Consider the following 17,454-nt stretch of genomic DNA (forward strand, 5'->3'; position numbering starts at 1 on the left):
CCAAAAAATCTAACAAAAATCTGAAAAAAAGGACATAAAAGAACAAAGATAAGGAAAGAAAAAGGAAAAAGTAGACAAGGAGAGAGATCTAGGAATCCAGATGAGGAGATGGCACAATTGCCTGAGTTTATTGTATTGATATTTCTGGTATTGCCATGCCTATCTTCCAATGGAGTGATCAGGTCAAGGGTGTGCAGTGATTTATACAACTCGAAAACACAACTCGGGCGCTAAAGCATCTTCATTTTATCACCTCTGACAGATTTCCCCATCTGGCCCCTTCTTTCAGTAAAAAAAAAAATATATATATAAAACCTTGAGTTTTTAATAGACTACATACAGGCATGTGTGTTTTTTCTGTGGTCAGCAAAGCCTGTCCTGTGATTTTCTTAACCTACACTAATTTTTTTTTTTTTTTTTTTTTTTTTTTAGATTAACAAATATCTTTACTAAGACGTTGTCTATATGTACTGCAAATGAGATATAAAATGCATAGATGTGTTTAAATCAACTTTAGCAGACCCACAGCAGGATCTCTTTACTCCACACAAAATATATGCACCATTGGCACCTAACTGCCATCTGAAGGCTAGTTATTTAAAAGTTCAGTCCTTGGGGCTTCATTGCTAATATTGCTACACTAATATGGCATGGTTTGCCTTTTCACTGTCAGGGAGTATAGGCAAAGCAATGCCTTTATCAGATGCTGGGTTGGGGCGAAAACAATTCTATTCTATAATCACCATGCAAAAAAATAAAATAAATGTTGCCATGCAGTAATGTTCATTTCTGTAGGCCTGCCTAACATGGATTAATATTATTATACGCCCCTTTCTAACCAATGACACAATAAAGCTTTTAATTTACTCCCTGGTCATCTCTCGCCTCGATTGCTGCAACTCATTGGCTTACCTCTACATAGTCTATCCCCCCTTCAATCTATCATGAATGCTGCTGCCAGACTTATCCACCTTACCGATCGCTCTGTGTCTGCTTCTCCTCTCTGTCAATCCCTCCACTGGCTTCCGCTCACCCAACAAATTAAATTCAAAATACTAACAACTACCTACAAAGCCATCCACAACTCTGCCCCCAGGTACATCACTGACCTAGTCTCTAAATACCAACATAATCGTTCTCTTCGTTCCTCTCAAGACCTCCTGCTCTCTAGTTCCCTCGTCACCTCCTCCCATGCTCGCCTCCAGGACTTTTCCAGAGCCTCTCCAAGCCTATGGAACTCCTTACCCCAATCTGTCCATTTATCTTCTACTCTATTAGCTTTTAGACGATCCCTGAAAACCCTCCTCTTCAGAGAAGCCTATTCTACCTACAACTGTATTTTCATTTTCTCCATCTGATCATCCCCCCCAGCTTACTACCCTTTTGTAAGAGTCCAGGGCTTACTACGCATGCACCAATGGTGCGTTGCCGCAAGAGGAAATCCGTGCCAACTGAGCATGCGCCAAAGACGCCTCAGTGCGCCAACCTGCACCTGCGCAGAAGAACTGATGGAAAAAGGCAGGAAAATGCCCAGGAGGCACACAGGAAGTGACCTCAACCTGATGGAAAAAAGGTGGGAAAATGTCTAGGAGGCTCACAGGAAGTGACCTTAAACTTTCCTATATAAGCCCAGCCCAGCCAAATTGCTGTATTATCTTCAGTTCCCCCTTGTTGCTGTGCTACTGTGTGATCTGTCTGAACTTGTTGTGACCTGGAAACCTATTTGACTACTCTTGATTGCTGCTTGCCTTTGACCTCGGATTTGTACCTTGACCATTCTACTTCTTTGCCCCTTTTGTACTCAACTGCCAGATTGGAACTGCCCCTGGCTTGGAAATCGACCATTCTTCTTCTTACTAACCCTTTTGTACTTTGTTGCCAGAGTGGACTTGACCTTGGATTGGATTAAGGCTTGCACGGCGCTCCGCACCCCTGGCACCTGTGCTACTCGGTGTCCTGTCTACATCTCCAAAGGCTTGAAGGACCCGAGGTGCAAGGGAGGCCTCAACACTTCAGTCTCACCTCAGGTACGTAGCTCTCGTGACACCTTTGTTCCACTTCACCCTCCCTTCTAGACTGTAAGCTCTAACAAACAAAGTCCTCTGATCCCTCCTGTATTGAATTGTATTGTAATTGTACCGTCTTCCCTGATGTTGTAAAACACTGCACATACTGTTGGTGCTATATAAATCCTGTATAATAATATTAATAATAATATTATAAAGGTGATACAGCGCCAACAGTTTGCACAGTGCTTTATAATATAAAAGGAGACAGTAAAGGTACAATACAGTTCAATAGAGAAGGAATAGGAGGGCCCAGCTCATGCAGCTTAGATTCTAAAGGGAGGGGGAGTTGGTGGTACAAAAGGTAACAGCTGTAGGGGGACGATCTGATGGAGGTGGCCAAAGTATAACCGGACATACTGGGGTAGGGAGTTCTACAGGATGAGAGAGGCTCTGAAGAAGTCTTGGAGCATGGGAGGAGGTATCAAATAAGCTGAGAGGAGCAGAGTGGAAGATTTGGGTGAGATCTTGAGATGAGGTTGGTGATGTAGCTGGGGGAGTGTTGTGGAGGGCTTTGGGTGATGTGGTTAGAATTTAGAATTTTACAAGTTGGGAAGCCAGTGAAGAGATTGGCAGCAGCCATGGATGGGGTAGTAATGTGTATGAGTCTAGCAGCAGCACTCATGATAGACTGAAGGGGGGATAGCCTGTGTAAAGGCAGGCCAATGAGACGCAGTAATCAAGGAAGAAGATAACCAGGGAGTGACTAAGTCATATCTAGAAAACAGAGTTATATGTGGGCAATTTGTAAGAGGAACTTCTTCACTGTAACCCAATGGAAACCCCTATCTACAGTCTATCAACCCGCTCCCAATAAAATCCTCACATGGATGAGTCCCTTTTGTTTTGCCTCTTTTGTAGTTGATGGTTTCGTTGACGTCAATTGTTGCACTGGTGGCGGCGGCTTGATCCATACATGCCTTGAATTTATCAGAACCAGCCCAGTGCACACGCTCCCTCCAGATTTGCCATGCAGCTTATGAGCTAATGAGCTTTGCATACATTACACAGGTAATTTGCAGAGGCTGATTACGAGTGAGTGAGGGTAATATAGCCGGGCAGATTTCTGGACGTGAGAACTAGAAGTGACTGATCTAACAGACAAGAGCTAGGTACATTACAGCTCCATAGCCTTATTGCATTTATTTTTCATTTATGTGTGAAGTGTGCTGAAACATCTTTATCAAATCTATGGCCTTATTCCTTCTGCTCCTCTTGCCAGCAGCTTGCACCATTCAAATCCGATTTTCTATATAGTTCACTGATCTCACATTTACTATGCTTCCCTGTGCTAATAAAAAATAAGGTCACAAAGCATTCCTATAGGCGTGTTACCGCAGCCCTACTTGAAGTCACTACATTTAGTCACTTTCTTCCCTTTATATGCAATGTTTGGGAGCTCCTGTTGTTTATTACATACTTGTTGATTGATTTACTAACTGGAGAGTGCAAAATTTGGTGCAGCTGTTCATAGAAACCAATCAACTTCCAAGTCTAAGCCCAGGTTCACATCAGCGCAATTTGACCATTGGCGGCCCGTCCATTAGGGGTGCCTGAGCGCCGCCCCCGCTATCCACGGCCGCCACCCCCTCCACCTACTTGCGATGTGATTCTCTATTCATTGTGGCCGCCACCTCCTATTCATGCGCCCGGCCCCTTTCAGGATGCTGGGTGCCTGAATAACAGTGGTGGGGGGTGTATTTTGAAGCAACTGATTAGAGCCAGAGGGCCAGATTCTCTAAGATCCTGAGGCGGCGTCGCGTAAGCTATTTACACTACGCCGCCCCAACTTACAGGAGCAAGTGCTGTATTCCCCAAACACTTGCTCCGTAGTTTGCGGCGGCGTAGTGTAAAAGGCCCGGCGTATCCCCGCGTAATTCAAAGGGGGCGGCTTGTATTTAAATTAAGCGCGCCCCGTGGCGATCGAACTGCACATGCGCCGGGCTTAAAATAGCCCAGTGCGCATGCTCCAGTTCTCGACGTAAAGTCGTATTCAAGAACGACTTAGGAAAACGACGTACCCGACGAGAAAAGACGACGCGGACCCGTCGCCATACTTAACATGGCATACGGCGGACTGGCGTAAGGTTACCCCTCATATAGCAGGGGTAACCTTACGCTTACGCCAACGACGTAAGCGACGGCTACGAAACGCAAATTCATTCGGGAATCGGTGTATCAGGCTCATTTGCATAAACAAATGAGACCTGAACGTAAACGCCACCTAGCGGTCGGCGTTGTATTGCATTTAGGATCCGACGGTGTAAGTGATTTACACCAGTCAGATCCTCGCCTAAATCCGTTGTATCTTGTTTTGTGAATACAAAACAATGATACGACGGTGGGAAATTCGAATTACGCCGGAGAATCTGAGAATCTGAGAATCTGGCTCAGAGGCTCTAATAGGCTTCAAAATAGGCTGAGCTTGTGGCACAGAGCATTGCACTACGAGCCCACACGGTGTTACAACAGCGAATGAATATTCGCTGTTGCAACACAGATCCTCTTCCCGGCCAATCGGGAAGCGGGTCTGATACCCAGCACCCGATTGCCTGAAAGGACAGGCGATCATATTGGATGCCAAGGAGGAGACGCACAGCCGAAGCGAGGAGGAGGCAGGGGGAGAAGACATAGAAGCCGCTACCCGATGCCCGCCGCAGCCTGATGACCGCCAATGCCCCGATCCCCGCCGCTCCTTGATGTCCACCACTGTCTGATGCCTACCGCTGCCTGATGCCCTAAACCTAGATAGGGTAAGTGGACCGACCGGCAGACAGCGAGCAAAAGGGGGGGTGGCTTTGAGGTTTTTGCACTCTCCAGTTTTAGTAAATCTCCCCCACAGAGTAATTGACAGCTTAATTCCTACTCCCTCTCCTCAATCAGCCCTGCTAGCGAAGTCTAATACATTTCAGTAAAATGGTGCCTCCAAGATCTTAAAGGGGTTGAAAACCCTCAAGATTTTTCACCTTAATGTATTCTATGCATTAAGATGAAAAACCTCCTGTGATGCAGCAGCCCCCCAAAGCCTCCCTTTTACTTACCTGAACCCGGTCTTTCCAGCGACGGGAATGAGCACACCAGCCGGTGTCTTGAGTCCTGAATGGATATATTGACAGCATCGCAGCTATTTAATCCCACTGCTGTCAATAAAAACCAATGATGCGGGAGCCGGGGGCGGGGCTGAGTCCTGCAGTCTGTGTCAATGGACACAGCAGCAGGACACGGGAGCGCACCCGCACAAGTGCCCCTAGGGAGAGCGTCTCTCCGACGGGGCACGCGAGAAGAGGAGAAGCCAGGAGCACTGCTAAGGGACCCCAGAAGAGGAGGATTGGGCTCTGCTCTGTGCAAAACCCTTGCACAGAGGAGGCAAGTATAACATATTTGTTTTCTGTTTTTCTTTAAAAACAAACCTTTACATATCCTTTAAAATACCAATATTTATACCATCACCTGGAGACGCAGAAGCAATGAAAGACCTGCTCACCTCTCTGTCCAGACCTGCCGCCACTGTATTAATGACTCCTGTTTCGCTGTGGATCACAAACATATCCTGGGAGGGGCTCTGCGGACTCTGTGTCATGATGCGGTACATGACGATCCCATTTGACGTGTTGATATCATCAGCATCGTGTGCAGTCACTGTCATCACATAGGTACCTGTGAGCACAGAAAAGGTACACATTTAAAGAAAATAAGGGAAATATTAACATATCAGAATAAATTCCCTATCACTTTCACCATTTTTGTAAGGCTTCCACCTGCCCTGATTGTGCCAGTGCTGCCCATGCTTTCCATTACCAAAAGGGCTGCTGCTTTCTAAAACACGGCTGACCTATTCTTTCATAGTTAGATTATTTCACTTCTTGAATATTCTTTCTATAATCTCCTTTACTATCATCTTTTGGGGTGTAATTTTGAAGCATACAATCCAGGGGTAATAGGAGGTTTATAGGCAAGTAAGACGTTGTGCACGTGCCGGAAATGAAACCGTTTTATGCATGGGTTTGCTTCCACTTTAAAGGTCTCTTCTCCAGGGAGAGTACGTTTAATGTTTGTAGTTGTTCCTCATACCTGAGGTCCTCCAGCCCCCTTCCTATCTTTGTTGCCCTTCTTTGCTCTCTCTAGTTACTGCACCTCCTGAGGATTGGTGACCCAGACTGGACGGCATACTTAAGATGTGGCCTAACCAGAGTATTATATCACAAGAGCAGCCAGGGTGATAACCATGGCTCCCTTCATAGCTACAGTGGTGATGTAGCCACCCAGGGACAGGATGTGTGTTATTATTAACTGCTGGGCGAGAGCACGTATCTATACGTCATCTCTCCCAGCAGCCAAAAGGGGCACGCACGCGCGCCACCCGCTCGCTCCTCACTCCCGCGCTCGTGCCCGGTGTTCGCGATCACCGCCGGGCACCCGCGATCGCTCGTTACAGAGCGAGAACCGGGAGCTGTGTGTGTAAACCCTCATATGCGCTACGCCGACGTAACTCCGAGAGGAAGAGCTGTATTCACAAAGCACTTGCTCCCAAAGTTACGGCGGCAGATCGTAAATGGGCCGGTGTAAGCCCGCCTAATTCAAAGTAGGCAGGTAGTGGGCGTGCTACATTTAAATTAACCGTGACCCCATGTAAATGAAGGGCCGATCGCGTCGCATATACTCCCTAAGATAAGATGGCTCAATGAGTACGACGTGAACGTAACTTACGCCCAGCCCCATTCACGTACGACTTACATAAACGACATCAAATCCGACGGCTGTTCCGACGCCCATACCCTAACATGACTTAGACCAGCTATTTGGTGGTTTATCTTTACGCCGGAAAAACGCCTTACATAAACAACGTAGCTTACTGCGACGGGCGCAAGTACGTTCGTGAATCGGCGTATCTAGGTAATTTACATATTCGATGCGTAAATCAACGGAAGCGCCCCTAGCGGCCAGCGTAAATATGCACCCAAGATACGACGGCGTAGGAGACTTACGTCGGTCGTATCTTGCCACAATTCAGGCGTATCTGATTTAGAAAATCAGCGCATAGATACAACGGCGCACATTTGGACTTACGATGGCGTATCAGTAGATACTTCGGCGTAAGTCTTTCTGAATCTGGGCCTAACTTTTTATGAACAGCTTGCCTTTAATGTAAAAAATTAAAAATCTTACATTTTTTTTTTACTCACTTCTATCTTGGCTGTTACTAGGCAGATTTCGTAAGCTGCCTAATTCCTAGTCCAAGGTGGTAGAACTTCCTGTCCTAAGACCCCATTGCCTCCTGGGAAATGATGACACTCATTTCCCAGGAGTCTCTGGGCATTACTGTGCCTAAAAATCCCAGCATGCACCTCTCTCGGAAAATCCAGGAAGAAACATGAACTGGGCTTCATAATGCCCACAGCTACGATGGAAACGGCCACAAGATCCCTGAGATGATATCAGGTACGTTTTTGCAACTGTTTGTGTACCGATCGTGCTTTATTAATATGTTTTAATGAATATTCATAATAATGGAATTGAGATTGCAAAAAAATATATATATATTTTTTCCCGGAATTCCGCTTTAAGATTGTCACCGATGATTTACTTTAATGGAGAGAATTTAGCTTTAGCAACAAATGCATTACAAAGTGAGAGATTTCATATTTTTCGAGCAATTTGAAAATGGCATCAACTGAATTTGCTTATTATAATCTAGGCCGGGGAGGTGAGAGCCTACACCTGCAGGCCATTCTGAGTATTCTCGTGCCCCCCTTGTAGTCCAGCCTTGTAATCACAGATCAGGTTTAAATCCCCTCTCTCCGGGTGAGACGGTTCAACACCTCTTCATTAATTGTATTAACGGTGAAGAAGCAAATGAAGGGACTTCAGGATCCGGCACTTGATAGGAGCCAGAGCGTGTTTGCCACTGTGCTCTTTAAAGGATTAATTTCACAAGCTGCAAATTACAGCTCCATTTCAAAACTAACTCAGTCCCGTAATTGGCTTTCTGTTCAAATCAGCCAGGCTAAAGATTTGAATTCTTCATATGCAGATGACTTTCAAGTATCAGGCCCCATCTGTGGCACGCTCGCTGGCATTCATCTCTCAGGGGACAGTCAAGTGAGACGGAAACGACTGGTCCAATGATAAGGGAAGAAAAGGCTAGGAGGACTCTTAAAGGGGTACTCTAGTCTTATTAAAAAAAATCGAATGGCAATTTCAAATGAGAAAGAGTAGAAATTGATACTTGCAACCACACTTTTGTCAACTTTCCTGGCAGAGGGAGGAAATCATGTAGTATATGCGAGTCTCATGTACAGTACATGCCTCTCCTTCCTGCATTCAAATCATAAATATATATTACTATATAATACATACAGAGGAAGAACAGTGAACTACACTGAATAAAGGTTCTCTGATCTGTGGAAGAACAGGGGTCGTTGCAAAAATGTTGGTCTTGTCCACAGTTATGCTGTGTAAACACGATCAGAAATTCCGACAAGAAAACCATGGGTTTTTTCCCGACTGAATGTTGGCTCAAACTTGTGTTGCATACACACGGTCACACAAAATTCCGACCGTCAAAAACGCTGTGACGTACAACACTACGACGAGCCGAGAAAAATGCTTCTGAGCATGCGTCGACTTGATTCCGAGCATGCATGTTTTTTTTGCGTCGAAATTTCCAACAAGAACTTTTCCCGTTTGAAAAATTGAGAACCAGCTCTCAAATTTTTGTTGTCGGCAATTCCGACAGAAAAAGTCAGATGGAGCCTACACATGGATGGAATTTCCGACCAAAAGCTCACATCAAACGTTTCTTGTCGGAAATTCCGACCGTGTGTATTAGAGCTCTTCTGGAGGGAGGTCCACAGAATCTCTTAAGCCCCGTACACACGGCTGAGGAACTCGACGTGCCAAACACATCGAGTTCCTCGGCCAGTTCAGCCCTGAAGCCGCCGAGGAGCTCGGCGGGCCGAGAGTTCCCATAGAACAACGAGGAAATAGAGAACATGTTCTCTATTTCCTCGTCGAGCTCCTCGTCGGCTTCCTCGGCCGAAAGTGTACACACGGCCGGGTTTCTCGGCAGAATTCAGCCAGAAACTCGGTCGGAAGCTGAATTCTGCCGAGGAAACTGGTCGTGTGTACGGGGCCTCAGACATGTATGGATTATCAGATCTCCATAGATCCATCCTTCTTTCTTCTACGTCTTTCATACATCCCTGCTAAGACCTGTAAGAAATCTGTATTACGCAACCTTCTGAACACCGCCAAGTTGTTTTTTCTTTGAGACGAAAAGACCCTCAACCTCCTTCTATTTCACTATGGCTTCATAGGGTGGAGGAGACAAATCAGATGGAAGACTTTGTACTTTCTGCTCAAAACAATTCTCCAAAACTTGGATCCATTGGAATATGTTTGTTTACTCAGATGAAGGCAAGGCTCTTTTTGAAGCTCCACTATTTCCATCCCATTGTGCCAACATGGCTTCCCTTTTCCCCTTACCTCATGTGCTGTCCCCACCCCACCTTCTCACTTTTTTTCCCGTCTCTGCCCCTCTATCCCTTCCTCTACCACAATCCTGTCTACTGCTTCTAATTCTTACTTATCCCCCAATAACATTGAAAATGTAGTATCCTGCCCGTATTAGTTACGGCCATGAGCTGGAAGCACTTAAAGTTACAGAGATCTATATATGCTCAAACTTACGACTACTGCTCTCTTCGCCCTCCACTCGTACAGAATTAAAACCTCATATGGAAAATTTTAGGATGTACCACTCTCTCTTTGTTCTCTTTTCTTTCCCTTGTATCTCTCTCTATCCTTATTCCCTATTTTTTTCACCCATCCCTCTCTTTTTCTTTCTTCCTCACCCTTTTTTTCCCTCCCTTCCATGTATTCTCTATTTGTATTCCTTCTTTTACTCCTTTGGGGGGGGGCGATGGGATGAGTGGCAACGCTGGGGGGAGTTCTGTTCAGCCAACTTAGATGCTCTTGATCAAAGTCATCTGCTGATCTAAGAACTGTAGTGGAGTTTTTTAATGGCAACTATAATCACAGGTAGTAGTATTATTACTCACTGTGTCTCTGACTTTGTGGTCTCGTAGCAGTGACACCTATGCTGAAATCAGGTCTCCTCCAGCCCCTCCCACCTCACATTCCTCACCAGTCAACTTACTTCTAGTCTCTGCCCCCCAGCCATGCCGTGAACTGAATGTGCGGCTGTGAAGAGGCTGAGTGGGTGGCCGTGGGCTCCAGGAACAGCCCAGCTGGGCGGCCACAGGCTCCAGGGACAGCCCTGCTGGGCAGCTGCAAAACAGTTGGGAGAGTGGTGCGAGAACAGACCAGGATTCGGTGACCCCTGGCAAATCAACATTTGACCACGGAGGGGGTCCCGACCCCCAGGTTGAGAACCACTGATCTATGTAATGTTTCATAAGCACTTTGTGTGAAACGCGTTTGCAGAACAGTTTGGATTCCTTGTGTGTCATGTTTTTTAAACCTTTGACTTTACAATAAACCAACACATTTTTCTTCATCTCTGGATGTGCCGCTTTTTCTCTTTGTTGGAACGTTTCATATTCCCATTGCACGCGTTCCTGGTTTAAGCTCTCGGAAATAGGGTGCTGTAGCAACAACCAGCTGGATACTGGTTCAAGTCACAAGGTAGATATTTGCTAGCACACCAAGGATCGGCACAAAGTGGCGTCCAAACAGGTAGTTTATTGCATGATCACAACACAAGAAAAGTGCAACGTTTCGGAGTCACGCAGGACCCCTTCGTCAGGCACATGCCTGATGAAGGGGTCTTGTGTGACTCCGAAACAATGCACTTTTCTTGTGTTGTGATCCTCGGTGTGCTGGCATCTATCTATGTATTCACTGAATGTGTCAGAATCATATTGCTTATGAATGTGGAAAAAGGAGGCTCTGTAAGACATTAAGTTTAAAGAGACAATTACTATCATTTTACTTTTTTTTACTCCTTTAGACTTTCACGAAATATGTAAGTGTATTTGTAATACATGAAAACATTTGATGAGTCCTTATCACCGTTTCCCTATTGTATGTGAGCCACTCTTGGAGTATTCTTTGTTGTACCGTATTTCCTTTCCTTATTATCTCCTCTCTCTTTTATTCTTCTTCTATTAGGATACTAGATCAATCCTGAATAAAGTCGGAAGAAACCCTGTGCTATGTTATTTGTCCTTTTTAAAGAGTAATTCTAAACAGCATGTGAAACCAAGCAATGAGCTATTAGAACTAATTCACACAGATGGCTAGAAGCAGCTAGACAGCAGCATTCAAATGCGACTAAACTCGGAATCTGGACGCAGCAGCGCTCTTTGATATTTCCGCATTGCAATCTGGATGATTAGCTGTGTTCTTAGCCGCTGGCCCTGGATGTAAATGGTCAGTGTCCGGGGCCAGTCAGAAGACCTATTTGCATGTAACCACTGGTGAACATCAGTAGCACCATCCATTGATGTGGATGTAATTACTGTCCCTAGATCGGGTAATACTACCTCTATAATAATAATAAAATATAAAACATTTTACTATTATATTGTATTATATTTATTAAATATACTAATATTATAATAATTATTATTATTATACAGGATTTGTATAGCGCCAACAGTTTACACATTGATTTACAATATAAAAGGGAGACAATACAGTTATAATACAATAAAATACAAAAGGATTAAGAGGGCCCTGCTCAGAAGAGCTTACAATCGAATAGGGTGGGTACAAAAGGCTGTTACTGTGGGGAATGAGCTGATGGAAGTGGGAAAAGATTAGTTGGAGACGTGATCGGCTTCTCTGAAGAGATGAGTTTTCAGGGTTTCCCAGAAGGTAGCAAGAGTAGGGGATAGCCGGACAGGTTAAGTTAGCGAGTTCCGGCGGGAGGGAGGGGCCTGATGAGGGCGCTCGTCGGGACGCGCTGCTAGCACGCTGCTGGCTGTGAGGAGCTCCGAGGGCTCCATGGATTGCTCGGGCGCGCACTAGGCTGTGTCCCTTCCTTTCCCCCCCGCCGTGCCCCCCCCCCCCCCCCGCTCCCTCTATCTCTCGTTCTGCCGGCCGGATGCGCTGTTGTGCTGCCTTGTGCTGCGCTGTGGAGAGCGGTCGTGAGGATCGTGAAGACCCCCCAGGAGACGTGAGTTAGTGAGCTCCGACGCTCACAGGTACTGGAGGAGCCGAGGGGCTCGGGCTCTGTGTGCTGGGCGAGTGCTGGGCGCGCTGTACGGTCGGGGGAGCTGAGGAGCTGAGGAGCGGTGAGGAAACTGCAGTCTGCAATCTGCAGACTGCAGTCTGTTCCGTCTGCTACAGGCTGTATTAGGTGGTGAGAGCCCCCTGGTGTGTCGGTGTGTCGGCGCGGTTCAGCATACAGAGTTGCAGAGTACCTCAGTGAGAGAAGCAGCAGCTGACCACTGACCACTGATTATTGCTAGATTTTTGATAAACTGCTGATAGACTGCCGTGTGCTGGACTACAGAAGGACAGTGAGTGTCATTTTTTATTGCTGGTTTCCATTCTCAGTATTGTATTCATTGCATTCATTGATAAAACCTATATGCTACCTGGATGTCAATTGCCTTCTGCTAACCATACAAAGGCATACAAAGGCATACAGGGCATATACAAAGGCATATACAAAGGCATCATAGTGAATGTGGTTACAGCGGCAGCGGATTGCTGGTGGAGGAGGATAGACGGAAGACTGACGTCGGCCTAGTTGGCCCAGTGTTGTCTTATGCTATTTGGTGCTGTCTAGTGCTATCTGGTGCGATCTCATACACCAACCATTTGTCAACTGTAAAATTGTTCTCCAGCAAGCGATGATAAGAGCTGAAATGGTTGGCCGTTTTAAGGCCGTTGAAGACTGTCACTAACTAAATGCTAATATAGATACTAACTATCAGCCAACCACAAGCTAACCATACTAATTATACAGCAACTGTATGCAAATATAAGTAACCATAAGTAACAATAAGTCATCTGTAAGGATTACAATTATAAGCGACGGAGTGGTGATCAGCGTATCAGGAGACAGCGCACTATAGGGCACTTTAGTGAGCGAGGCTGAAGCTGAAGCAGAAACCGAAGTGGATAGCGAGAGTGGACTGCCACTTTAAGGGATCACAAGGGGCGTGGGGTGTGTGGGGAATAGTGTGCCAGAACAGTGTGCGGGGAGACGTAGCTTTTTTTTTTTTTTTTTTTTCCTGCCTCTTACCACCCCCCAGCTTAAGCTCAAGCTCACCTACCACCTACCAGCCCACATTGCTCCTACAGTCCGCAGGCTCTCACTACACTTTAAATACCAGAGGATGGGAGACGACTGAGCAGGAGAAGTGAGATAAGGGAGAAAGAGAAAAATTTGAGGAAAACAAAGGACACCTTTCTATCTTCAGAGGTCTATCAACTGAATATAGGAAATGAGAGGCCGCCCAGTAAGAGGTGCGGTGGCTAAGGACCCCAAAATAAGTGCCAGCCCTGGCACCATAAAAAAATACATGACACAAGACACGTCCAAAGATTGCCCTAGCGAAACATCTGGGGCCAAAAGTAGATCATCACTGGGCCAACAAAAAAACGGACAGAGAAGGTACTCAGAATCAGTGACAATCAGAGAGTCTGAGGAAGATGTTGCAGGACCTCTCGGTGCCACCCATAAAGACCTTCCCCCATCAAAAACTGAGCTATTAGAAATGTTTTCGCGACTAGAATTATCAATCTCACGCATGGAGCTCTCGCTAAAAAATGAAATAACGATAGTACACGAAGACATGAGTCACTTACTGAGAAGAGTGGAAGAAACCGAAGAAAAACTGGATAGCCAAGCAGCTGAGATGTCAGAGTTAAAAATGCAAATGAAGGAACTACAAATAGAACAAAGGAATCTGAGGTATCGTTTGGAAGACCAAGAAAACCGGAACCGGAGGAAAAATTTGCGGATCCGGGGCCTACCAGACCTGGAAGGAGAAGATCTCCAAGTAAAACTCGATAAACTTTTCGGCCCCATCCTGTGTAAAACGGAAACGGAAAAAATCAAATTTGAAAGATTTCATCGGATCAGAAAACCGACTGAATTGGCAGCCGGAATTCCCAGAGACGTGATCGCAAGATTTCACAATTTCCAAGATAAAGAACAGATATGGCAGCGTCTTAAAACTATCAGGCCGGTTACATTCAATGAGACTGAATTACAGATTTTTCCGGACCTTGCCACCGAGACCCTCTCTAGAAGGAGATTATTAAAACCATTACTCGAACATTTAAAAGCACATGGTATCCAATATTCCTGGGGTTACCCAGCGTGTTTAATCGGGAAGAAGGAGGGCAGGTCCGCGACCTTAAGGTTCCCTGAAGAGATGACTAAGTTTTGTAAGAGACTAGACATTCCATTGATAGAGATACCTGGATGGAATGAACCACAAGAGAAGACATCACCAATACCAGGTCATCAGACATGGAACCTCATCCCAGGAAACAAAAGAGGAAGATAATCAGGAAAAAATCCACATAGGATGAATAGGGGGGGAGATGCGGGGGGGCGGGGTTAGGGGGGGATGGGGGGGACTGGCTGGTGTGGGCCTGGGGGCTTCGGGGGTCCTGGGGCTACTCACCCACCCACAACCCCCGGCTGGGGGGGGGGTGGGGGCAGTTCCGGATGTGGTCGCACTTACAGAGCTCAACCTCCGGGGCGAGAACCGTGGGCCGGGTGGTGCAGGTTGGCCACGGATCCAGGTGCCTATTTTAGGCCGTAATGCCCCTATTGGTGGGGGAAGGGAGGGAGGGGGGAGGGTTAGGGTGAATATCGGGGTCTTAGCACAGAGTATATGGGGGGAGGTGGGGGGGTGCGGGAGAGGGTTTGGGGGGGAGTATCTCCGGTCTGCAGTATTAGAAATAAGCTGCCTGTTGTGGCTTTGCTCTGATGCCTATTGGAAATCCTATCCATGTAAGATGACGAGTGACATGACTCAACTGATAGAACTATGGGAACCTTAAAAATACTCTCATATAATGTAAGGGGATTAAATTCCACGTTAAAAAGGGGTAATATTTTAAGAGAAATCAAACATCTTAAAGCAGACATAGTACTCATACAAGAGACACATATCTCGCAGGAGTCAAACCTTAAAATAAGTTCTCCGGAATATCCACTATGGTTTTATGGAGACTCACCGACTAAATTAGCAAAGGGGGTTGCCATAGGGTTTGCTAAGGAAGTTAGATTCGTCCTGGCAGAGAGAAAAGTGGATCCCGAGGGGCGGTATCTCCTACTTAGAGGAAAAATAAACGAAGTGGACTATTCTATTGCAAACATTTACTGCCCAAATAAGAACTCCATGAGATTTCTAAGGGGGGTCATTGATATGTTTATGGACTTTAGGATAGGCAAGGTAGTTGTGGCGGGTGACATGAATCTCTGCCTAGATCCGGACCTCGATTCTACGTCCCGTGCACAGCGGACTGGAGATGTACAAAGAAAATGACTTAAAAAAAAATTACATCAACTCCAATTGATAGACGTTTGGAGAATTCAGCATCCGAAAATACGAGATTATTCATTCTACTCCGCTGTGCACGGGACGTACTCTAGGATTGATTTTTTTTAGTGGATCATAGCTCACTGGATGTAGTGACAAGTTCGGGAATTGGGATAACGACCCTGTCGGATCATGCGCCAGTTTCAATCAACTTAAAAAACGAGGGAACCCCTAAAAGTAATACCAAATGGAGACTTAATGAGGATTTAATACAGGACGAAGAGGTTGTAGTAAGGATAAAACAGGAATTGGAATGGTATTTTAAGACAAACTGTTCCGAACATATGTCGGAATCAATAGTTTGGGAGGCTCACAAGGCCTATATTAGGGGCATACTGATCGCAATAGGATCAGCGAAAAAAAAAGAAACTAAAAAAAAATATGATGAGCTATATAAAACTATCTTGGATCTTGAACAGATCCATAAACTAACAGGCGAGCAGGAAGCAGATCGTACCATTATCTTAAAAAGAGAGGAATTAAGAGATCTCATTGAATATGATAATAGAGCGGCATCCTTCAGACGTAAGAAAGAGAAATATCAATTGGGGGACTTGTCCGGTAAATACCTAGCAAAAAGGTTTCAAAACAAATTTAAGAGTAATTATATAGAAAATATTCAAACAGGCAAAGGGAGTAAGGTATACACAACATCAGAAATAGCAAGAGAATTTCAAGAATACTATGGGAAGTTGTACTCGATATCGCAAGGGGATACTTCAGAAAAAACAAAAAGGAGAAGTGTTAATATAAAAAAATTCTTAAGTAACACATGTTTAAATAAAATACCAGAGGACAAAATTAGTTTTCTAGAAGAACCTATAACGGAAATGGAAATTCGTAATAATTTAAAGGAGTTACCAAAGGGGAAAAGCCCAGGCCCCGATGGGCTAACAACTGCATACTATCAAAAGTTCAGTGACATTCTTGTCCCCAGGATGTGCTCCTATATAAATGGTATTGGTTTAAATTGGGATATCCGTCAAGAGGCTTTGGAAGCTGCCATTACAGTAATCCCTAAGATAGGTAAAGATCCCTCCTTATGTTCTAGTTTTAGACCCATCTCGCTATTAAATGCAGATGTAAAATTGTTCGCCAAAATCCTAGCAGGGAGAATGAAAATAATCATGAAAGATTTAGTACATACTGACCAAGTAGGTTTTGTCCCCGGGAGGGAAGGTAGGGACAACAGCATCAGAACACTTCTGTTGACACAGATAATAAAAGATAGTAAATCCCCAGGTCTACTCCTGTCTATAGATGCCGAAAAGGCTTTCGACAGGGTAGACTGGGGATTTCTATTGAACACATTGGAATTTATCGGGATCGGTCCAAAAATGATGGGGTGGATAAGCGCTTTGTATAAACACCCAACGGCAAGAGTTAAGGTGAACGGGACATTGTCAGGGTCATTCGAAATGTTCAATGGGACTAGACAGGGGTGCCCCCTGTCCCCTCTTTTATTCATTTTATCTTTGGAACCATTGCTGGCCGGGATTAGAAATAACCCCGACATCAGGGGGATTCAAACAAATGATGGGGAACATAAACTCGCAGCGTTCGCCGACGATATTTTATTATATATAACGAATCCAACTATAACACTCCCGAATCTATTAAAAACCCTCAAATTGTATGGAGATGTATCCAACTTTAAAATCAATCCTCTAAAATCAGAAATCCTTAATATTAGCGTGAACGCACAGGATATACGGAGATATAAGCAAGAGTTCCCATTTACCTGGAAAGATACCGAGATAAAATATTTGGGAGTCAATATTACTTCATCCCCTGACTTAATTTACCTGCAGAATTATATACCATTATTAAATGATATTAAAAAAGACCTAAAG

At 45.1% G+C, this 17,454-nt stretch overlaps 1 protein-coding gene across 2 annotated transcripts in view; it reads right to left on the reverse strand.

The window, feature by feature from the left end:
- CDH4 (cadherin 4) overlaps positions 1–17,454 on the reverse strand; it is an 836,782-nt gene that overhangs the window by 87,197 nt on the left and 732,131 nt on the right. For both annotated transcript variants that reach the window (XM_040331280.1, XM_040331281.1), the window contains exon 7: positions 5,551–5,723. In XM_040331280.1, the coding sequence (XP_040187214.1) occupies positions 5,551–5,723 (173 nt within the window). The remainder of the gene's footprint in view (positions 1–5,550; positions 5,724–17,454) is intronic.

Source organism: Rana temporaria, chromosome 12 (assembly GCF_905171775.1).
Source record: "Rana temporaria chromosome 12, aRanTem1.1, whole genome shotgun sequence".
NCBI lineage: Eukaryota > Metazoa > Chordata > Amphibia > Anura > Ranidae > Rana > Rana temporaria.